Source organism: Saccopteryx leptura, chromosome 3 (assembly GCF_036850995.1).
Source record: "Saccopteryx leptura isolate mSacLep1 chromosome 3, mSacLep1_pri_phased_curated, whole genome shotgun sequence".
NCBI classification, from domain to species: Eukaryota; Metazoa; Chordata; class Mammalia; order Chiroptera; family Emballonuridae; genus Saccopteryx; species Saccopteryx leptura.
This window is the reverse complement of record NC_089505.1, coordinates 338,635,795-338,659,727: the sequence shown is the minus strand read 5'-3', so window position 1 is coordinate 338,659,727 and position 23,933 is coordinate 338,635,795. Positions and strand designations below refer to the sequence as shown.

Sequence of the window (23,933 nt, the reverse complement as noted above, 5' to 3'; positions counted from 1 at the left end):
CTATCATTTCCTACTTGTGGCCCCAGAGCTGCCCTTTGGTCTGCCCTTTGGTGGTCAGACCACCCTAAAGTGGTCAGCGGACCACTCCCATCTCTTCTCCCTCGCGCCAGCCTTCTACCCTGAGGAAGTTGTCGCTGTTTCTGCCACTGCTCGAGCCTGGCATAGCTCACAAAACATGGCCAGGACCCAAGGCTCAGAGGGGAAATAGATAAATTCTCATCTTTTTCCTCCATGTAGGTAAGGTGAATTTGGTTAACCAAGAACTAGGATCTAGGGGAGGGGGCAGTGGCTATAGGGAAGACATATTCTGTTGGGGTGGAAGGTGAGGGCTGCAATAGATGGCACCCCTCCTGTTTGGAATTGGAATTAGTTGAGAAATAAAGTGCAATAATAGAGGCCAGAGGACTGTGCTTCAGCGACTGATGCAGCTCCGTGGGGCGGGGCAGTTCCGGGGGCGGGGCAGCTCCGGGGGGCGGGGCCCAGGCCCAGAGCAGCGGAGGGGGGGTGGGGGGGGCCGAGGGGGGCGGGCGGCCTGACACCAGTGCTGGGAGGGCAGAGAGAAGAGGGCAAAGCTGAGCAGGAGGGGCCCCTCTGGAAGCACCAGGAATGGGGGAGAAGCTTTGCTTCCCTTCAACAAGCTGACAGAGAGACCTTCTGCCAGGGACACAGGGTAGGAGTGAGATCCCAGGCGGCTGAGTCTTCCTCCTCCAGCCTGTCAGGGTGGAGCAAAGTGCCCTGATTGATGGAAGGGAACAGGGCAGTCCTCTGCCTTGTGCGTGTGCCCCTTCATTTTCCTCACCTCGAATGGCAGTGCAGCTGTCCTCATGTGCTGTCCAAAAGGGGCCCTCCCTCAGAGGTCAGTGCAGCCTGCCTGCCCATTTGCAGAGGGGTGACTCTTGCAGCTAGAGCCCAGGGGCTCCTAGCGACATTGTGGGAACAGCCTCGGAACCCAGAGAGTCCAGCTTGGTCTCATAAAGGCTTGTGGGCCATTCCTTCCACAAATACTGAGTGAGCCCCTCCGGGAGCCTGAAGCTGGAAAAACCAGGAGGACAGGGGTCACGGCAGGGCCACCCAGTATCCGGCCAGGGCAGGCACACGGTGAGCTCTCAGGAAGAAGCGTGCCCTGCAAGGTGCTGGCCTTGCGATAGTGAATAAGAGTGTGCCTCGTGCGTGCGTCTCCCATCTGGAAGACCAGACTGAGTGTGGGCCTCACAGCAGGTGTGGGACCGCAGGGACAAGGGGGCCCATCACTAACTCCAAGATGCAGGGCGGAGGGTGTAAGTTTACCAGCTGCCACCTGTGCCATTCACCCGTGCTCTTTCCTCTTGCTTTGTAGGGAAACTTTCCCTGGAAGAGTTCATCCGAGGGGCGAAGAGCGACCCGTCCATAGTGCGCCTCCTGCAGTGCGACCCCAGCAGCGCCGGGCAGTTCTGAGCCTGCAGCCCATGTAGAGTTGCTTGTGTCCCCTTTTGATTTTTCTTTTTAATTTTTTTTTTTTTTTGCCAAACAATATTGACGGTGATGCTGTTCCCCGTGCGGTCAGATGCACCTTCCTCAGTGACGCCTTCAGCTTCTTTTGTCGTGAACGCTTCGTGGGGATGCCCGAGCCCCAGTGCGCTTGTGAGAGCATGGGCAGTGCCGTCGTGCACAGACTTTGTGGTGTTCGTTGTTCTGACGATTTTTAATCGTTATTATTATTATTATTATTATTTTCTCTTGATCCTAATGTCTGTGTTCTAAAACTGAAGACCCGGGTCTGTTGTCACACATGCCGGAGGGCTGACTGCACCAGATGAGGGATTCCCAACTTGAGAATGAAGGACCTTCTGGGGCCGGGCTATTGAAGGGCCCTGGGGAACTCCCCCAGGAGGCTGATCCCACCCCTCCCCCGCAGGCTGTAGTTTCTAAGCTGTGAACATTTCAAGATAAATTAATAGTGGAGAGAAAAAGATGGCTCAGCTATTTTTTCACAGGTTTACACTAGTTGAGCTGAGATGAGTGTCCTTGGAAATTAATCACAAATGGTAACTTATATCCCGAGACCAGACCCATCTTGTTGCCTCTTGTGATTAAAAAAAAAAAAATGCTGTATATATAAAATATTGGGTATTGCAGACCAAATTAAGTGTTTTGCCTTGTTTAAATGAAATGCATGTTTAGTGAGCACTAATCCAATCTTATTACAGAAAACTGTTTCTGGTAGCTTATTGTGAAGTAAGCCAACTATAATGAATGTCTATGTCTTGTTTTAAAGTCATATCTGTCTTTGCACAAATGCACCAATCAACAGGTATATTTTATATATTCCAGAAAAGTACAAAGTAATCATGGCTAGGGCCCCAAACTTCATTTTGAGGTGTTTTGGGTTTTTTTTTTCAGAGAAGCAGTGCTTGGATTTTAGAAGCAGGGCAGGTCTAAGTGAGATAAGTCAGTTGGAGCACCAGAAGGTTAATACCTCTGAGAGATGTGACGCAGTGGTCCGCCCACCAGCCCAGGGGCTCATTGTAGTGTTACATTGGGGCTGTGGTGCTTTTCTGAGCAGATCAGTATTCTGTAGATTGGGGGAAATAAAGAGTATAAATTCTTAGGATTTTCCAATAGTTTAATCCATATGAATGGTTAGGGAGCCACATCTAGAAGGATGACTTTCCATGCCCCGGCTGGCCCTACGGAGAGTCAGAGGTGGACAGTCATCTGACATCGTGAAGAAGGTGTGGGCAAGTATGTCTGTGACTCCAAGGCCCAGTGGTTGTGGTGGTGGTGGTGGCAGGGGGACTCCAAAGGTGTTTTTCATCACTGTGTTTTTTGAATGCAAATTTCTATTTCCAGAAGTGACCGCAAAAATTTGGGTTGCTGTTTGATCTGGTGACCTCATACATACTAACTGGAATTGAAAACTGAGAATAAGTGTTGCTGGTCATAGGGGAGTCATATTTCAGTAAGCGGTAGGTATGAGGAAACCTGAACACCCAGGGTGTCGATGGAGAGAACCTGCCCCCCAAAAAAGGCAGAGAGGTCCCCAGGGGGTCTGTCTGCTGCCATGCTACTTCCTGCAGACAGAAAGACAGACATCATAGCCATCTGGAAGATGATGCTGAGCCCGGTCTCACCTCCGGATTCTTGTGTTTGACTTGAATCCATTTTAACGGGTAGCAAAAACCCAAATTTGCGTGGTTGACCAAAAAGAACCAGTTTTGCAGAATGAAATTTTCAGACCTAAATTTGATAAAATAATTTTAATCCCCCTCTGAGCATCCATTTCTCATAATGGTTTTATACTGAGACTTGCCAAATTTCTCCATGGCCCAGAGGTAAAATCTAGTTTTGAAAAATAAGGAGTTAACCTAAGACATGAAGGACAGAGCGGGCAAGGGGACCCAGCACCTCTATTGATAATATTCAGGAGGCACACCTCACTCCTCCCCCCCATCTTGATTGAAGACCTCGTTTCTCCTTTTAGTTGTCCTTAGATGGTAGGGTGAGTTCATGTTTGGGAAAACCCACCTGGGCTCCGCCCTTGCTCATGATATCTTGTTGAGCCAGACTCACTTCGTTTCCTAGAACCTAGAGCTGGAGTAAAGAGCAGGGAAGAGGGTCTCCCGCTGTTTAGGAAAGAAAACAGGAGCCAAACGCATGGCCAATGAACGCTGAAGCCCCTGGCGCGTACGGAAATAGCTCGCACCCTGGCCTGCCATTGACCCTGTCTGTACTTTCTCGAGGGTTGTTTTTCTTCTTCTCCTTCCCGGGAAGGCCTTTGTATGTCTAATCCAGTGCACTCATTTTTGGCCAAGGGACTCTGCAGCACCCAGAAGGCTGGATGCCTAAAGTTTTATGTCACTCCCGTGCTGGGCTGTTCATTGTCATTGTGGCATTGAAGGACCTCTGAACGTGACCTCTGCTCTGTTTGAAATCAAGCCAGACTGTAATGTTCAAGGGACTGGAATAAAGTGGCTTATAAATTGAAGGATGGTGTAGACTGGTTGACTGTTTAGGGTGGGGAAGGGGAGCCGAGGGTGCTGTCCCACTTGTTTATGTGCCACTTAGGTGGCACTTGCCACAAGTGGATTTAATAATATACATACTTACAAATCCTGTCATATGGAGCGGACCCTGTATTGGTTGACTTTGTGTCTTGGCGGTCAAGCATGTGGAGTGTGTTATGATTGTCTGGGACATGAAGTTTCCATGCCTGAACTGCTGCTCCAGCCAAGGCTGTCTGTGCGATGGTCCAAGTGCCAATTCTGGCCCCTCCTGGGTGTGGTCTCTGCCCTCGAAAGACACAAGGAGCCAAGGTTTGTGAAAGAGGGGCCAGACCCATCCAAAAGCATCCTGAGCTATACTTGGGCTTCCTTGCTTCCCTACCTCATGGTCTCCATTTCCTTCTTACCCCTCTCCTTCCTATAGCTGGAGCTGCAAACTCTAGCTCTAACCTCGGGTGCACTGGAAGGAGGAGCCAAGGCAACCTCCACTTCATGGGAAATTAATATTCTCCTTTCCCCTCTCTTTGCCTCTCAATCTGGAGAAGAGTCAGTAGAAAAGATGACACAATGCAGAGCCCACACCCTCAAAGCCAGTCAGATGAACTGTGTTTTTTGTTGCTGTCATTGGCCCTGAGTGGCAGCAATAGTAGATGCCTCATGGCCCAGTTAGACCTCATGTAGGAGTTGAGTTGGCCTGGAGTGGAGTCTTTTCCCACTTTATACAGTTTCTCTTTATAGACAGCAATGGCCTTGATACCCGCCAGTACTGAGCATGAATAACAGCACATGATTCATGGTAGTGATGCTGAGAAGGTGGTTAGGAGCCAACCCGATTAAGAATCTGTAGTCCCACACTTATTGGAGGCATACCTGGCAATTTCCCACAGATTTCCAAGCCTGAAGCTCCTATTTTCAAGGCCCCACCCAACTGGATCCCTGTACAGCCTCGTTCAGGCATGGAGAGTACATATCGGTTGAGGAGGAGACAGAGTATTCTCTTAGTCAAGATGGAGGAGAGCACAAGAACGCTCTTTGGAAGAAATCGAGATGCTTCCCGCTGCCACTCCTGTCTCTGTCAGGAGAGGCTCAGCACTCTCTTGAAATTCTCCTGAAATTGTTTTTTAAGGTGGCTGAAAAAACAAGAGAAGAATACTGAGCCCTGTATTTCCCAAAGCAGCAGAGCATCAGTCAAACGCACCTAAAATACAAAGATTGTCACAGAGTGAAAAGATGTCCAGGCCAAGGGTATAATCAATGGTGCATTCATTTCAGACCAGTTTCTCTATACTTGAATGTTGGCCATGTGTCAGGACTCAGGTAGGTTCCTGGGCACTTGGTGCACTGGGTATTACTGTGCCAGGCCTGGTCCCCCACATCCTGGGGTTGCCAACAACGGTCACAGTGAGAACATTCCAAGGTGTGGAGTTAACTCCTAGAACAGGTCAGAGAGAAGCCAGGGCCTCAAGGAGGTTTATTTCATGACTTCTTTTCTCCATACTATTCCAGGAAATGGATGGCATTTCTCTAGAAAGGATAGTGAAGCTACTTCAAAATTCTGGACAGCACAGCTTGCCAACCCCATGAAATACTCATAGCTGTGCCATCAGTATGTCACATGCATATAGACAGACAGAGAAATGCTCTTACAATGCCCCTTTCCAATACTGCCAATGAATTACTTTACTGGGCTCACATTGAGTGGTCAATGCTGTCCCAACACAGTACCAAGCACTGCAGTCTTGGAGTGTGTGTGTGTGTGTGTGTGTGTATGTGTGTGTGTGTGTGTGTAGGGGGTGGGAGAGGGGATGGGAATTATTAGCAAAGGAAAAGGAGACCAAGCTGACAGCTGACCTGGTAAGTTCTGTACAGCTTCAGAATGATTAAGTAGCTTACACTCATGTCCAATGGCAGAGCAGAAATCAAGGTCTTTCTTGAGTGCTGCATGAAAGGGCTGTTTGCTACCCAAGGAACAAGTGGGTGACATTTGCCTTTAGTGACTTTTCAATATCCCCTTCCTCTCTTTTGCTGCTTCTGGATGATCAGAGGCCCCTCACTGTGTTTCCAAAACACCCATGCACCCATTTAGCAGAGCTCAGGGCAGTGCGAGGCTGGAGGACCCCACAGGAAAAGGGTGTATCACACCAAGGGGGCAGATCAGAGAGTCCACTCAGGGAATGTTCACATGTGAAGTAGAGCCCCAGTGCATCTCTTAGAGACTTTTTCAGGAGTTGGCTGTGATGACTACAGGGATGCCCATTCAAATCTTCTGTTACAAGAACCTGCTTCTGGAAGCACAGCTGATTGACAGGTTCCAGCTGCAACTTTCAGACGAGATCGGGCGCGTTCAGGGTGGTACGGCCGTAGACCAGCTGCAACTTTCAGAGCCACCTGTGTTCACTCTGAGGTTGCATTCTTCCCAGACTGCTCCCAGTCAATGACGGCACATGTGGAGGTATTGGAACTTGGCCATTCTTCCAGAGGGAACTCATCCCACCTGTGACCTTTGCTCAGGGCCCCCCGCTGGCCTGGCGGAGGTGGTCTGAGGCTCCGGCCCCAGCTTCCTGTCTTTCCCTGCTCATTTCCTCTCTATCCTTCATATAAATCCCCCTAGTAAGTCATCTGAATCTGTAATCCCATCTTGGCTTCTGCTTTTTGGAGGACCTGGACCAATGACAAGTGACCACCCCCTTCCCCACTGCTACTGACCCTCAGAAACATTGGGCTCAAAGAGTGGAGTTGGCAACCTTCCCAGAGTGAGGCTCGCATTTGGTGATCTCTCATCACATTGTGGCAGGCTAGGGTTAGAGGGGTCTCATACCTTTGTCTGAGGGGGTGACTGCGCCCTAATTCCCCCACGGTAAACCCCAATTCATGTGTCATGATGCCAGGCAGTTAGCACTTTGTACTTCTGCCCCTCTGTCCCCAGCAGAGGGCACAGCACCTGGTCCATAGTAACTGAACTGAATTGGTACAGTGGAAGGTAAGAGGCAGAGCTGGTGGCCTTGATAAGTGGTCATCTTTGCCTATCCAACCACAGTCCCAGCAGAGGGGGATGGGAAAGGTGGTAGCATACATGGGGATCAAGTCACCGAACAGCAGGACAAGGACTGCCATGGGCCAGGGAGGGACCGCCTCAGGGAGGTGCGGAGACCAGCTGCATCCACAGCAGGAGGGACGATGGCCAGTGCGAAATGGATTCAGACCCCCTTCTTAGACCATGAAACATGGATCATGGCAAAAAGTCCTCGGGGCCCATTTCTAGTCCCATGACCTCTCTAGAAACCTCAATACACACTTTGCTGAACCACCTCTTCCCTGCTCACGGGTCCAGACACAGAGACTGCTGAGGATGCCATGGGCTTGAAGTCAGAGAAGGCTTTCTAAAGGCAACTTTTTAGCACAGATTTGAAAGCTGTGGACATGGCTGGAGAAGGTGAGATGTGGAGGAACGCAGACTTGCCACCAGCTTGGCACAGAGAGGCTCGCAGATCATCATGAATGACAGCTGAAGGAGCATGGGTGGCTCAGCGTGGGTGTTCACAGAGGAAACACCAATACACACCAGGATAGTGAACTGAGGCATTCACATTTGAGCTGGCAGGTACTAGCAAGCCTGTGGGTTTCCAGGCAAGAGAGTGTCGTGATGAATTTGAAGTTTCAGCCACGTGGTTTTGGGCTCTCTACAGAGGTTGGTGCAGATGAACTAAGGATCCAGAAAGTTCTGTGCTGATTCCTGCGGGGTGAGTGAGCAGGGAGCAAGGCAGGTCAGGTGGACACAGAACCTACCCGCTGCGCTGAGAACTAGGCAGCAGTAACCACCCTGGCGGCCGGGCGTGCTCACACTGAAGGCCTCTGGCTTTCTTCAGCCCTCTGCTAGCTTAACCTCAGGGCGGGACACAAGGAGACCAGAGGAGGTGCCTGCTCTGCTGACGGCCAGGACCCACAGGAGCCCAAGGGGAGCCTAGAATCCGCCCAGCTCACACAGAAGTTTCTCTCCAGTCAGGCAAAGTACCCCAATGCTCACCTCACGAAAAGTACCAGACACTGTCACTTACTCTTACTTTATGAATATTTATTTTTTCTTCTTAAAAATGTACAAAAAATAAAATAACTGTATTTATAGTTTATAGATTCCCCCTTTCCCATCATTTACAAAACTATTAAGTTACATTTGCCTTTTTTGTTTTTTAACACAAGAGCAAGTTGTCCATCTACCAATCTCCCTTGCTTGTCTTTAAGAAAGGGCTGTTCATAGAATTTGGCACAAACCCTCTGTTTTTGTTGCATTTCATGATTTTAAATAAGAAGGAAAATAAATGTTTGATTCATTTCATGCTTCCTAAGTTTATGTCATGCATGGGACGTGCCTTTGTCTTTTAGGATCCAGTACCAAGGTGACATTTTATTGTATTTTTTTCTGTTGGTCCCAATTTCCGGACACCCGTAAAGTCTAAGCAATTTGGGTATATATTTAAACAAAACAAAACATGAAAACATTTGTTTCATATGTCCCTCATTTTACATGGATTTTTTAAAGAAAGCTTATTTATTTGAGTGTGATTAAGTTAAGGGACAAAAAAAAGAAGAGGAGGCAAATTTTCCTATCTCTCTGGAGTGTTTTTTCTCAGGAAATTTTCCTCATCAGAACTCTGCTAACTTCCATTGTGAAGAACACATCGTAGCTAAGCCGTGGGCACGGCAAGAATGCAGAGCGGACACGGTCAACACGGGGAACAGATCAGATGGGAGGCGGCACTCTGTGCCACGCCCTTTGGTGGCACTGACCTCATGTTCTTTGTTCTGGCAGTGGTCACCACAATGACCGCTCAGGGACCTGGGACAAATGCAACAGCGTTTCTGCTTTATCCTCTGCCTGGGGCAGGACCAGCAGACATTTTTTACAGAGTCTAGAGAGAAGGGTAGGTAACCTGGGTCAGATTGCCAATTTTTTTTCATCTTTTTCCTAACCTGAAGTCCTATGCCTCAGTCCAATTAATCTGCCTGCCGATCATGTTTGAAACCACCCCTAAGGCACGGAGCCTGGGAAGTGCATAGTACGTCAGGTATTTCCAACACTGAATGTGTCCATCTTAGAACAGAGCCCCATCAGTACCCAGGAGGTCCCCCAGCTGCTAGTCCAGGGCTTGGCCATCGCAGAGTGGAGGAGGAGGAGGGGGCAGATAGGAGCAGAGCTGAATCTAGGATGCAAACCTTTGGCACCACAGGGAGGGGCAAGCCGTCCAGAAGACACACGAAAAGGTGCCCCCTACCACCACCCAGAGGCCTTCCTAGGCATGGCACCTGCCCTCCATTCCATTCAAATCCTGTGGCCTCAAAGAGAGACAGCTGGGCTGGAAGCAGCTCTTCCAACCTGCCATGGGCCCAGGGGAAGACGGTGTGGGAGAGCAGGGGGCCCTTGGAGAGGGCCCCCAGGTAAGACATCAAAGTGCTTTACAAACAAATCTGGGCCCCTACCTAAAACCTGTCCCAGATCCAGGACCGAGGGTGGGGGATGTGTCTGCTACCAACAAGTTAGTGCTTCCACCCACCAGGTGAATGCAGACCCCCTGGACCACCTACCTGTCCCCTCAAAGAGAACAGCAGCCCAGACGGTTCATGAGTTTGACTGTTCAGGGCAGTGTGTTTTCTCCTCTTCCTCTCTCAGGGCCTGTGGCGGGAGATGGACTTCTGCTCTGGAGGCTGGTTTCAGAAGAGCCGGGCTCTTGGGGCCTATTCCCTGCCTCCCTCCCTCCCCCCTCCTTCCCCCCCTCCCTCCCTTCCTCCCAATCCAGCAGCCAGGAGCAGAGGCAGCTGGTCCCTTCCTCTCCGGCACCGAGGCCCAAGAGGTCATGCCGGCCTGCCCATTCAGACCTGAGCTGTTGGCACCGCTCTCAGAGCTGCAGTCAGGCTTTTAAGGGGCCGCCTGAGATGAAGGATGTGCTTGTAAATTGCGAGTCACTGCTCAGTGGCCAGAATCTTCCTGATGGCCAAGGAGTTCTGCAATGGGCCCCAGCAACAGGGCCCTGGTGGCAAGCCCCCGGCAGTCTCTCCAGAAAGCTCAGGCAGTGTCAAGAGCAAAGCTAGAGGAGCTGGGGCCTCGGACAGTCTGACCTTCCCCACTAGACAGTCCAGAGGGAGACAGGCACATCCCAATAAAATAAAGGCGGTGGCTCCTGGGCAGGCCATGCGCATGGAGAGAGGACAGGGCTCCCTCTGTGGACAGGATCGAGTTCCTGGCTGTGTCCACTGGAGCATCGTTCGTGGCACCCACCATAGTCACTTATGCCTGAAGGCTGCTTCCCTAGCCCAGCACGTCTCCTGAACAGCAGAGGCAGAAACCCCTTATAGAAAGCAGAGTCTCCAGGTATGCGCCTCCCCAGGCCAGCGGCAGTAAACATGCCCACATACCACAGGTAAAATATATTATTGCAATATTATAAACACTATGTACATGATAGTCAGGCATGCCTTCCGTGTCACTTACTAATTACACGATAGCTGAAGTCTTCCTGTACAAAGGCCTGCTGGCCGCTTGCTGGGGACCCCTGGAGGTATCTAGCAAGTTGGCCAGTAAGGGGATGTCCACCTTTCTCTCCACCTCTGACTCCTACTCCCAGAAGTGGTTCGTTCTGTCCAGCCGCTTGGAAGAAGCAGAGTCGTAAGACGGACGGGACAAGACCTTCTCAGGCTCTTCGAGATGAATGGATTGGCGGTGCCCTTTGTGGGCTCTGGATGGCGTCCTCTGGAGCCAGAGTGACCTGCAGAGTCCTGGCAGGCCTGACCCTGGGCTCCAGAAAAGGGTGGACAATAAATAAAGGTCTGACAGATGCAAGGCCCCTGGCCGCGGGGCTGGGCCTCAGCTCCACAGCAGGAGCTGGCGGACAAGCCCGATGCCCGACAAGCAGTGGGGCTGTGTGCCCGGCCCCCACCCAGCAGTCCTGTAACAGCAGTTGTGAGATGGGGAGGTGGGCCTGCGGGTTCTGGGGCCGGGCCTCCTCCTCTCCCGGGGAGGAACGCACAAGGGCTCCTGCCAAGGGCGAGCTGAGACCGGGGCTCAGATTTCCATGAGTGTGATCTTGAAGCCTTCCACCATGCTCTCCATGTTGAGGATGAAGGTGTCCTCGTTTGAGTAGTGCTCAATGATGTTGTCGTCCATGTTCACCAAGATGCTGCCAGGAAAGGGGTGGGGGGGTGAGAAACAGAGACGCCATGAACAATGTGCTCAGGGCAAGGGCAGACCCCAGGCCGGGAATTCCTTCTGTGGTTCTTTTGCAGGGAGGCCCGGACGGGTCGAGGAGCAAGGACACAAGGCGGTGAAAGAAGACTCTCATTATATTGTCTTTCCCCAGAAACCAGTTTGAGGAAAGAAGAGCCTACATTTCTCAGAACTAACCTCATGATTCATGATTCCTTATTAAACAGGACTTCAGAGATTATCCAACCCAACCATCTTGCTATGTAGGTGGGTAAACTGAGGCCCAGAGGAGTTAACAGAGCCTGAACTCATAGACTTGGTTGTTGACATATTGACAGAGCCAGGACCTAAACAGTTAGGTACCCTAACTATTTTTATTAAACCATATCGTCTCTTGAAAATGCATTTTAAAAATGTATTTCGGCCTGACCAGTGGTGATGCAGTGGACAGCGCATCAACCTGGAACACTGAGGATCCAGGTTAGAAACCCGAGGTCACCGGCTTACGTGTGGGCTCATTGGGCTGGAGCACAGGGTCGCTGGCTTGAGCATGGGATCACTGACATGACCCCAAGGTCACTGGCTTGAGTAAGACCACTGGTTCGCCTTGAGCCTCCTGGTCTAGGCACTTATGAGAAGCAATCAATGAACAACTAAGGTGATGCAACTATGAGTTGATGCTCCTCTCTCTCTCCCTTCCTATCTCTGTCTGTCTCTGTCACGAAAAAAAGAAAAAGAAATAAAAAGTATTCCATCCTTAGGAGGAATAGTAAAATAAACCAGAACTGTAGCTACCCTCCATTGAACACATCATCCGTTCCAATGTTTTAGAGACCTTGAACTGCACCCCCACTGCAGCCTTGCAGGTGGGTGTGGTCAGTGCCATTTCACAAACGAGAAAACTGAGCTCATGTGGTGAAACCATTCCCCAGGTTCATTCAGCTAGTTCATGGGTGAGTTGGGTTTTGAAAGTAGCTTTGTCTCACTCTGAAACTCTCATTCTTTATTACATGTAACCTACTCCTTGAGTAACTATCACCCGTGGATTTACTTTTAGGAAAGTCAACAGCTGTCAGGATCTGTCCAGGATTTAGCAGTCCATGAGCCAATTCCATCCATCAAAGTTAAACAGATCTTACTTTGAGAATAAAAAACTATCATTTTACAGCTATGTGTCATCAGGCAAGTTGTTTAGACTTTCAGAGCTTCAGTTTATTCTTCTGCAAAAATAAGAATAATAACCCTGCTTTAAAGGCTTGTTGCTAGGATTAAAGCATGAGCCCAGCGCCTGAGGCAGTGTTCAATGAAAGTGCAATGTTGCCTGACCATGCAGTGGCACAGTAAATACAGCATCGGACTGGGACGCGGAAGACCCAGGTGCAAGACCCCAAGGTCGCCAGCTTGAGTGCAGGCTCATCTGGTTTGAGCAAGGCTCACCAGCTTGGGCCCGGGGTCGCTGGCTCGAGCAATGGGTCACTCGGTCTGCTATGGCCCCCGGTCAAGGCACATATGAGAAAGCAATCAATGGGCAGCTGGGGTGCCACAGCAAGGAGTTGATGCTTCTCATCTCTCTCCCTTCCTGTCTGTCTGTCCCTATCTGTCCCTCTGTCTGAAAAAAAAAGGTCAAAAAAAAAAAAAGAAAGTGCAATGTTATCATCACCAGCATGGACACTGGCACTGGGGTTTTCTGCTCAGCAGCCAGACCTCAGGACACTGTTCATTTCACAATCAGAGAACAAACCCCAACTATGGCCCTGACCTTGGAAAGAACTGCAAACTGCATTTTAGTGAGCTTTCCAACAGGGACTCAAGGGTTTCTTGCTTAACTCCTTATCAACCAAGATACCCCATCACTGAGAAAGCCTGAGCTACCCAGAATATCTATTTTCTTTATGAAAGAGGCTCAGGGAAAAATTTAAAGACCCATTTTCTGCTTTTTATAGGAAAACACCCCTAGAAGCTGACCTAATGGAGACCCCCCGGCACCAGGCTCAGCTCCTGCAGCCTCTACTCCGACAGCCTCAGAGGAGCCGGGGTGGGGCTGAGGTGGTAGAGGGCAGGCTGAGGAGCTAAGGGTGGAGCTGGAGGTGGTAGAGGGCAGGCTGAGGAGCTAAGGGTGGAGCTGGAGGTGATGGAGGGCAGGCTGAGGAGCTAAGGGTGGAGCTGGAGGTGGTGGAGGGCAGGCTGAGGAGCTAAGGGTGGAACTGGAGGTGGTGGAGGGCAGGCTGAGGAGCTAAGGGTGGAGCTGGAGGTGGTAGAGAGCAGGCTGAGGAGCTAAGGGTGGAGCTGGAGGTGGTGGAGGGCAGGCTGAGGAGCTAAGGGTGGAACTGGAGGTGGTGGAGGGCAGGCTGAGGAGCTAAGGGTGGAGCTGGAGGTGGTGGAGAGCAGGCTGAGGAGCTAAGGGTGGAGCTGGAGGTGGTAGAGAGCAGGCTGAGGAGCTAAGGGTGGAGCTGGAGGTGGTGGAGGGCAGGCTGAGGAGCTAAGGGTGGAGCTGGAGGTGGTGGAGGGCAGGCTGAGGAGCTAAGGGTGGAGCTGGAGGTGGTGGAGAGCAGACTGAGGAGCTAAGGGTGGAGCTGGAGGTGGTGGAGGGCAGACTGAGGAGCTAAGGGTGGAGCTGGAGGTGGTAGAGGGCAGGCTGAGGAGCTAAGGGTGGGGCTGGAGGTGGTGGAGAGCAGACTGAGGAGCTAAGGGTGGAGCTGGAGGTGGTAGAGGGCAGGCTGAGGAGCTAAGGGTGGGGCTGGAGGTGGTGGAGAGCAGACTGAGGAGCTAAGGGTGGAGCTGGAGGTGGTGGAGAGCAGACTGAGGAGCTAAGGGTGGAGCTGGAGGTGGTGGAGAGCAGGCTGAGGAGCTAAGGGTGGAGCTGGAGGTGGTGGAGAGCAGGCTGAGGAGCTAAGGGTGGAGCTGGAGGTGGTGGAGGGCAGGCTGAGGAGCTAAGGGTGGGGCTGGAGGTGGTGGAGAGCAGACTGAGGAGCTAAGGGTGGGGCTGGAGGTGGTGGAGAGCAGACTGAGGAGCTAAGGGTGGAGCTGGAGGTGGTAGAGAGCAGGCTGAGGAGCTAAGGGTGGAGCTGGAGGTGGTGGAGGGCAGGCTGAGGAGCTAAGGGTGGGGCTGGAGGTGGTGGAGGGCAGGCTGAGGAGCTAAGGGTAGGGCCACAGATGGGCTAGAATTTGTATTCCACCTGCAGAATGTGAGGCCTTGGGGAAGATGTTTAATCTCCATCTGGCGCACTTTCCTCATCGGTAAATTGGGGATAAGAATCTACCTCATAGAGTGGTGAGGAATAACAGAGCAATGCACAGAGAGCTCATAGCAGGGCACCCAGAACCTTCTGAACGCCCAATCAGTGAGAGCTGATAACACTGAGAACAAGCAGGCCCAATGATCATTTAGATCATTTTGTTAATATTACCTTGGAAGAATGCATCTTTTGTTCCAACTGGGCAGCCCTGAAGCCAACTCCAAGAGCAGCACGGAATTCCCTATAAACTCCACGCCCTACAGAATGGTGACTTCGCCTCTCTCCCCACTGCTAGACCCCTCTCTTCTACCCACTGATGCTGTCAGTGGAATAGGGCGGCTCAGCTGACATTGCGACAGTGCGCGACCACCCTCCCTCCCTCTCTCATGGAAGGTCCCGGAAATGCACTGCACTTGCAAGGTGCTCACTTGAAAGGAGGCCACACAATTTTATAAGAGGCGGACAACAGAACTAACCAAAGAAAAGCACCATCTTTTTTCCTTAAGGCACTTGGTTGATTTATCTGATTGCAAAGTTCATTTAAGTTCAATTTCTTTCTTACCCTTTTTTGCTTTTCTTGTAAAGCTTTGCTATCTTCTCCACAGGCAGCCCGTATTTCTCAGATATCTGTAACACCAACAACAGAAAGGCAGATGAGCACAGAAGGGGAGTCCAAGCAGACGCAGGCGAGAAAGTTCCAACTGCATTCCCTGGGAGACCGTTCTGGGAGCCAGTGACCTTCACTCATGCGTCAGTCTCTCCAAATGCCTCATTTGCAAGGCTCTCCCTTTGGACAAACTTTAGGTCATTCAGCAACAGATTGACATGGGAACTTAATCTATGATGAAGGTGTTATTTCAGGTCAGAAAAAGATGGCCCCTTATCATGTTGTGGATTCATAGGTAGCCATATAGAAGAATGTCAACAAGTTAAGCTGGATCCCTTCTCCTCTCCTACATCAAAATAAATCAGGTCAAAGATTTACATGTTAAAGATGAAACCATACAAGAAGAAATCCATGCATCAAGTTTTGTATAGATAGCATCTTCAAGTAAGGAAGGTCTTTCCGAGCAAGTTAGGAAACCTGAAGAAAAAAGATCAAAGGTTGATAAAAACAACATAGAATTCAAAGTACCAGTATAGCAAAAACCACTGTACAAAGCTGAGGTCAAATAACACACTAGGAAACATTTCTGCAGCACAGACATGGAATTAACTGCCTTAAGTTAGACAGAACGTCTGCAAATCAAAACAAAAACAGAAACAAAAAACACCTAACAATTCAAGAGGGAACGGAGAAAAACAATATGAGGTAATTTGCATAAAAAAGACAATAGGACAATAGGCATATGAAAAAATGCACCACCTCACACATAATTTACAAGTTAAAATTAAAGTAACAAGATACTACTTTTAATTTATCAGACTAACAGAAACTAAAAAACTGATAATACAGTATCAGAGTATGAGAAACAGCAGCCCTCACGTTCCACCGATGGGAGAGCAACAAGTTCCACCTTCCTGGAGGGAAATTTGGCATAAGTTGTTGATATTAAAAATGCATATATCCTTTGACCCACATATTCCGCAACGAGTTGTCTGGGCTACAGAAATACACTCACTCACAAGTACGCAAAGCTCTTCAAAGAATCACTGTTCATAATACAGAAACTGTGTGCACAAACATCTGCGAGGCACGTCTTGATATTTTCAGTTGATAAACATGCAGTTGTTAGGTTGTTAAAAGAAATGTGAGATGACTATATGAAAAAAAATGACATTAACATACCAAAGGGAAAACAAGTTGTAAAACATTCAATACATAGTGTGATCTAATTTGTATTTAAAAATACATATATGTAAATATATAGAAAATATTTCAAGGACCCATCAATTCGAGCGGCTACCCTGGAAAAATGCACAGAAATAGATTCTTTTACTTTGTGCAATTCCTTACTACTTATTTTATTTTCAGAATGATTATGATTCATTTTTATAAATGTAAAGTAATACTAGTTTAGAGATGGATTCTGGAGAGATCTACCTTAGATGCCTTTCCTGTCGTTTCCCTCCCAAACTCAATCCGCTTGCCTTGTCTGAGCCCAGTGGATGGTGGGGCTTACACAGCAAGGGCAGTGATGTTTGGACTGGGACCACCAGGTAGTCCAGCAGGGGCTTGGGGAGGAGGCTGAAGAGGCCTGACCCGTGGTGGCGCAGTGCTCAAGCCTCGACCTGAAACGCTGAGGTTGCCACTGGAACCTTGCCAGGTCAAGGCACATATGGGAGTTGATGCTTCCTGCTCCTTCCCCCTTCTCTCTCTCTCTCTCCCCCCACATGAATAAAAATAAAACCGGAAGGAAGGAAGGAAGGAAGGAAGGAAGGAAGGAAGGAAGGAAGGAAGGAAGGAAGGAGAGAGGGAGGGAGGAAAGGGAGGGAGGGAGGGAGGGAGGGAGGGAGGGAGGGAGGGAGGGAGGAAGGAAGGAAGGAAGGAAGGAAGGAAGGAAGGAAGGAAGGAAGGAAGGAAGGAAGGAAGGAAGGAAGGAAGGAAGGAAGGGGGAGGGAGGGAGGGGGGAAGGAAGGAAGGAAGGAAGGAAGGAAGGAAGGAAGGAAGGAAGGAAGGAAGGAAGGAAGGAAGGAAGGAAGGAAGAGAAAGAAAGGCTGAAGAGGTTCAGGGCCAAGGAAGGATAACTCTGGATCCTGGGAAGAGCTCCACCACTCTGTGCAGCTCCTCTCTGGGCCTCAGTCTCCACAGCTGTAAATGGTTATATTTACCATGCCAAAATCACAGGGATATTGCGAGAATTGAATGAACAGTGCATGTGAAATCATGCCACCCACAACACTCAGCATGGTGGCACCGAGATGCTCAGTTCAGTGCATTTATGCTCAAGGACCTGAGAATACACAAAAATCAAGAGAGCAAAGTCCCTTTGTTCATGAACTTGACATTTGGGGGGAGCAATGAGAAACAAACACTTATCAAATGCTAACTATGGCAGGTGTTGACAGATGCTGCTAAGTAAAACAGAGCAGGATAAGGGAATAACAAAAATTCTATCCATGTAGGTCGTGTGGGAAGGCCCATCTGAAAAATGGACGTACAGGCAGAGGCCTGACAGAAGGGAGAGAGTGAGCTTGTAGATGTAGGGAAGAGCACTCCTGAAAGAAGGAACAACAAATGCAAAGACTCTGAGGTACGGTGGCCTGGTGGGCACAAGGTCTAGCACAGAGCCAACAGTACCCGTTTATCCCTCTCACAGCACAGGAAGAAACCCTCACCCCATAATACACCCAGAAGGAGCAGAACAGGTGGGCCAAGGGCTGAGAAAGCAAAAGAGAATTGAGAAACAAGCAGCCCGCCTGCCCTCACTACTGCTCCACCACTATTGGATGGCCCACAGCCACACCTGAGCTGACAGGAGCCCAGGCTATAAAACAGCACATCCAAGGCAGGCCTGTGAATAGACTCATGTTGGAGGCACCCATCACAGCAGAACATAAAAGAGCGCTTATGGAGATCGTAAAAAAAATACCCGTGAAGACTGCTGTACAGCACACATGCAGAGTTCTGATCTAAAAATGTAACTAAAAAAATGGTAAAGTTCAGTAAATGAACTAAAAAAATTGGTGGTCTATACAGCAAACCAATAATGTTTGAAAAGATCAATTAGACAATTTTGGCCCTGGCTGGTTGCTCAGTGGATAGAGCATTGGTCTGGTACATGGATGTCCCAGGTTTGAATCCCCATCAGGGCACAGAAAAGAAGCAACTATCTACTTTTCCCTCTTTCCTTCTCCTCCTTCTCGTTCTCTTCCCCTCCCACAGCCAGTGGCTCAATTGGTTTGAGCTCAGCCCTGGGAGCTGAGGACAGCTCTGCTGGAGCGTATCAGTCTCAGTCACTAAAAATAGCTCGGTACTCAAGCATGACCCCAGATGGGTTTGTCAGGTAGATCCCAGTTGGGGTGCATGTGGGAGTTTGTCTCTATTTCCCCTCCTCTCACAGGAAGACAGACAGAAAGAAAGAGAGAGAGAGAGAGAGAGGGAAAGAAAGAGAAAGAGAAAGAAAGAAAGAAAGAAAGAAAGAAAGAAAGAAAGAAAGAAAGAAAGAAAGAAAGAAAGAAAGAAAGAAAGAAAAAGAAATAATAATTTCAGCCTAACCAGAAGGTGGTACAGTGACTAGAACATTGACTGGGGATGCTGAGGACCCAGGTTCAAAACCCCAAGGTCGCCAGCTTGAGTGTGGGCTCACCAACTTGAGCATGGGGTCACTAGCTTGAGTGTGGGACCATAAATATGACCCCATGGTTGCTGGCTTGAGCCCAAAAGTCGCTGGCTTGAAGCCCAAGGTTGCTGACTTGGGCCCAAGGTCACTGGCTCAGTTGGAGCCCCTACCCCGGGTCAAGGCACGTATGAGAAGCAATCAATGAACAACTAAAATACTGCAACTATGAGTTGATGCTTCTCATCTCTCTTTCTTCTTGTCTGTCTTTCTCTTTCTCTCAAATAAATAAATAAATAAATTCAAAGTGCAAACCAAAACACATTTGTAGAATTACTAGATAAACACACTTAGAAATGTACCCCCTAAAAAAGAAAATAAACTTAAAAACTCATGTCACTTCCACTGCCACCATCATCATCACCAAATCCTTAAGCATAATCAAATTTAGAACTTAATTATAAGAATAAAGAAGTCAAAGTGAATCATTACAATTACATGGATGGCTTGACTGATAAAACCAAAATGCTGGTTAAAAGAAAAACATTCTAGTTAATCCAAATGACACCAAATTTGGGAGTGTTCAGTAACATCTGGCTGACAGAACTATTTTCTTTTTCTATCCAATGTCTAGATCTGATGGAAAATGACTTTCTGGCTTGTGAAATGGCAGCCTGGTAAATAAGAACTATGTAGCCTGTCCTATAGAAAAATGACCGAGTTTGGCATAAACAATAATTCCACTCTTCTTTGTTGTGGTCAAGAGTTCTAAGACAATGAGAAGTCAAGTGTATTATAAATAAAATCATTTATTCTTCAAGGTAAGCACATCCCTCATTTTGCAAGGAAGGATTCTGAGATTGACTTGGTCAAGACTACAGAGTCATGATTGGAGCCTAAGTCAATCAAGTTTCCCATCTTTTTTCTTTTACATGCTGCTACAATGTATGCTTCCGGTGGGACCTCTGACCTTGGTCTTACAGGAGACTTCTCTAATTAAGGCTAACTCAGTAATATTATCTTAAAGGAGAATATAATGTCTGCAGAGTACAAAACAACTCCATTTTTAGATAACAAAGCTACTCCATCTTATTAACTGACCTGACTTGCAGACAAAAGGAAATCTGCGTAGGCTGCAGGAACACTGTCACCATCTACAAACTGCGCAACCAATCTGCCTGATGTGGCCCTTTCTGACTCAGACCTCTGTCTGCATCTGAAGGAAGGCAATACCATTCTATTCTGTCTCCATGGCAAATCAACATTTCATCACCAATTGCCAATAATGATTTTTTTTTAAAAGAGAAAAAAATGCAAAGCTTTTTTTTTTTTTTTTGGCTTTTTATCTTCTAGTACAGATTTTCTTTTCCATCTAAATAATCCCAAACTTAGAACAGGGAATTTGGAGTTTTGCAGGAGAAATAAGAGATGATTCTCCACTGGGAAGCAATCCAAAATGTACTGGCATTGGCTGGATGTTCAATTGGTTAGAGCATCAACCCAACAGGACAAGGTTGTGGGTTTGATCCCTGGTCAGGGCACTGACAAAAATCAACCAATGAATGTATAAATAACTGTAACAACAAATCGATATTTCTCTTTCTCTCTCTCTCTTCCTTCTTCTCCATCTCTTTAAAACTTTTTTAAAGATCATCAGTTCTCTCAAAGATTCCATTTTACAGATGAAGAAGTCAAGGCACAGCCAACCTCTCAATAACTAGTTCAAGAAAGGGAAAAGGATAGTGTGAATATTGATATGAAGCAGGTGTTCCTATTTTTCAAAAACCCTGAAAGACACACACACATACTTTACACAGGCACACCTTTATGCTAGAGTTGTGAGATCTGCTAGCCCTGGAAGACTACAAGTACCTTCCTCAGCAGAGAACATATTTGGTCTTCCCATATCATTGACGAAAGATGAAGGACGTAGCCTAGACCCAGGCCAATCCCCAACCTATAGGAGCAGGGCACATGAAGCGGCTGATAGGACGACTTATCTGCTCAAAACTTTTGCAGCAGCTTTGGCCCCAAAAGAGCATAATGAGGGCAATTATTCCCATTCTGAGTGACTGCACATAGGGCCTTAGGGCAGAATCAGACCCAGCCAGGGCACACACACAGGTAGTGGCACCCAAACTTTAGTGTGCTTCAGGATCAACCAGGTAGCTTGTCACCAGTGCTGATTCCTGGGCCTGCCCCGGGGAGAACAGGATTCTGAAGGTCAGGAGTAGGACCTGGGGTAGCACCGCTGAGACGTATCCCAGGAGACACCAGGGCAATCTCCCACTTAGAGAAGCAATACCCTAGGCCCACAGTGCATGCGGGGTCCACAATGAGGTGGGGGGTTGTGTTTTTACGGGAAGTCCTTCTTAACCAGTGATGGGTTCAACACGATAGCTTGAGGTCAAGTATAATATCCCTTGATTAAATAGATTTCCTTAAAAGTTAAAGATTTTTTAAAACGTAGCTTTTAGTTGTTAAAAAATATAAAACCCCACATGCGATGGTTTCATCTTAAAATTAAGAGCGAGGCTTTGTTTTAATGTAGGGCCTTGACTGTGGAGCACGAAGAACACTTCCCGGGAGCAGTTTTCTTTTCTGGGCTCGGGAGAAACTCGCCACCCAATCCCAGAGCGGCAGACCCCGTTACCCGCGCCGTTTCCATGGCTCCGCACCGCCTCGGCAGGGCCGGATTAGTGGCAAATGACGTAAGGCAGTCATGAGCGAAAATAACCTTCCATCCTTTGGACAATGTCTGCTGATTGTCTGAGCAATCCAAAATCTGAGGGGAAAAGGAAATGCTGCCTCTGTGACCTTTCTAGCTCTGATTTCTCCTCAAAACAGTGGTTTAGCCACAGAAGCTGACCTTTCTCAGGCTTCAAGGATTCAGGCGGAGAGTCCTACATCTCTGTAAGTGTCTCAGTTCAACCCCGCAACAACACTGTGAGGCAGGGGCTATTCCCCTTCCCATTTTCAGGATGCAGAAGCTTAAGAAACTTGCTCACCTCGTAAGAAGCACAGCCAGGAAGTGAACACATGTTTTTTGAGCCCTAATTCCATACACTGACCACTAGGCGACACTGTCTCTCTACCTGTGTGTTATATCAGGATGGTAAAATGTCACAGGCTAGTGAGGTGCTTGTCCTCAGGGAACCCAGACTTTAGAGAGAATCCTTTCTTATTCCACCAGGGCCCCCAAATAAACTTAGGGTACAAGTACAGTGAGCAGGGTCGGTCCAGTTTTCTTCAATCGTCTGCCTTCTTGGTGCACAGAGTGCCAAGTCTTCCCTTAAATGGAGCCTGCTGTCCTTCAAGGCTGCCTCCAAACTGCAGGGGCTGATGGCGGTGTTCTTAGGAGTCCACCGCCAGATCACACCGCCCGAGGGTCCCAAAGGAGCTTTCCCGTTTGCACAACTTAGGAAGCAAGGAGACAGCTTGTGCTGGTGCTTGAATAACACTTTTTCTTTCCAGGTTTAGTAAAAGAGAAATGAAGTCAGAATTGCCCTAATAAATCTGACCAGAACCAGCCTGGGCATCCGAATCTGTCCATGGCTGACCAGTCAACGGACACTATGAGTTTCTCCCACCTCACCCCAGCTACACAGAGCAAGGGGGATGTGATGAGCCCTGCTAAGAGAGATCAAAAGACCAACTCTGCTGTGCGGGGAGCATTGGCAGAGGTTACTTGCGGCAGGCTGGGTGTGGTCCAGCAACACCGTGGCTACAGAACATTTGTAGGACTGGCCAGATGTTGAGGAATGGAAGGGAAGACATCGGGGAAAAGGGGTAATAAATCATAGCTTACTGAATCAGTTCAGAATTGGTTGAGATCAGTGGTTTTCATAGCTGACTGATCTCAGAACACCTGAGGAGTTTGTTAAAAATATAGATTCTTGATCCACCACCACCATTCTATCTCTGAATTTAGTAGAATCAGATATGGAGTTGAAGTCTGGGAATATGCTGTTAATACAACTGCTCAGTTAATTTTCATATTTTTATCACTATCCTAGGTAAGTCACTCTCAGTAGTATGATCTTAAAGACCAGGTTGGGGATATGTAATTTGTCCAAGGGACCCCAGACACATCTGAATATTTTAGAGGCTTCTCTAGCTCATGAATTTACCTCTAGCAATTTTAGGGTCATTTTTAAAATTCCGATTCATTTGGAGAGTTACAGATGATATTTTTGTTGTGTTTGTTTCTATTTACTTTTCCCTTTGGGCAAAGCAGATTCAGTAGCAGTTAATTTCATTCCATTGCAGAATCCTGTAGAATAGAAAAGATTACCAAGGCCTCCGGCCGTGTTTCTGAGAGGCCGCCCTGCTCAGAAATGCCTGAGGACCTGCTAACAATGCCAACCACAGGGGCTGGTGTGAAATCTGCATTGGTGACATCCTCCTGCATTTGAAAAGAGATTTCAGATGAACAGTAAATAATTTTTTTTTACATATTATATGTACAATTTGCCTTTTTTAAATTTACCATTTTAAAGTGTACAGTTCAGTGGCACTTAGTACATTCATAACTTCGTGCAACCATCAGGACTCCCTAGTTCCAGAACATAGCATCACCCCGAAAGGAAACTCACTAAGCAGTCGCTTCTTATTACCCCTTCACTCAGCTCCTGGCAACCACTAATCTCTCTATTTTGATGGATTTGCCTATTCTTGATATTTTCTATAAATTGAATCATTTAATATGTGACCTTTTTGGTCTGGCTAGCAATCCCACTCTTTGGTATATACCCCAAAAGAACTGAAAACAAGTGTTCAAACCCTCGTACATGAATATTTACAGCAGTACTATTCACAATAGCCAGACGGTGGGAAAAAAATCCAATGCCTATCAAGGATGACTGGAAAACCAAACTGTAGTCTATTCATACACGGAATATGATTCAACCATAAAAAAGAATGAAGTGCTGTTTATACTACAACATGGATGAACCTCAAAGCCACGCTGAAACGTGGCTGAAATAAAGCAGCCACAAACCACCCCACTCATTGTATGATTCCATGTCAAGGCACTTATACATTTTAACATTTTGCTCCATAACCCAAAATGCCGTTTCCAATGTATCTATTTTCCTGACCAACAAATGATTTTGGGCTGTTCCTTGGCAGTTCTGGTGTCTTGATCACTGTAAAATACCCGAATCGTCTATAACACAGTTGTACAAGAAAAAAAAAAAAGGTGAGAGGGAGTTAGAAGTCATATTCAAAGGAGAGTCATTTTAAAGTCATATTTAGATAAATAATAAGTGGCTAAAATATAAATTGACTTCTCCTGAGCCAA

The 23,933-nt window shown here is 48.0% G+C and overlaps 2 protein-coding genes across 8 annotated transcripts in view; one reads left to right on the top strand and one right to left on the bottom strand.

Annotated features, from left to right (window-relative positions):
* Positions 1-3,964, top strand: part of NCALD (neurocalcin delta) — a 453,474-nt gene extending 449,510 nt beyond the window's left edge. For all 5 annotated transcript variants that reach the window (XM_066379265.1, XM_066379266.1, XM_066379267.1 and 2 more), the window contains one exon: positions 1,337-3,964. In XM_066379265.1, the coding sequence (XP_066235362.1) occupies positions 1,337-1,434 (98 nt within the window). In that variant the 3' untranslated portion in view covers positions 1,435-3,964. The remainder of the gene's footprint in view (positions 1-1,336) is intronic.
* A 5,813-nt stretch (positions 3,965-9,777) lies between these two features.
* GRHL2 (grainyhead like transcription factor 2) overlaps positions 9,778-23,933 on the bottom strand; it is a 171,729-nt gene continuing 157,573 nt past the window's right edge. For all 3 annotated transcript variants that reach the window (XM_066379250.1, XM_066379251.1, XM_066379252.1), the window contains exons 15-16: positions 14,974-15,038; positions 9,778-11,149 (exon numbers count right to left, since the gene is read on the bottom strand). In XM_066379250.1, the coding sequence (XP_066235347.1) occupies positions 11,035-11,149; positions 14,974-15,038 (180 nt within the window). In that variant the 3' untranslated portion in view covers positions 9,778-11,034. The remainder of the gene's footprint in view (positions 11,150-14,973; positions 15,039-23,933) is intronic.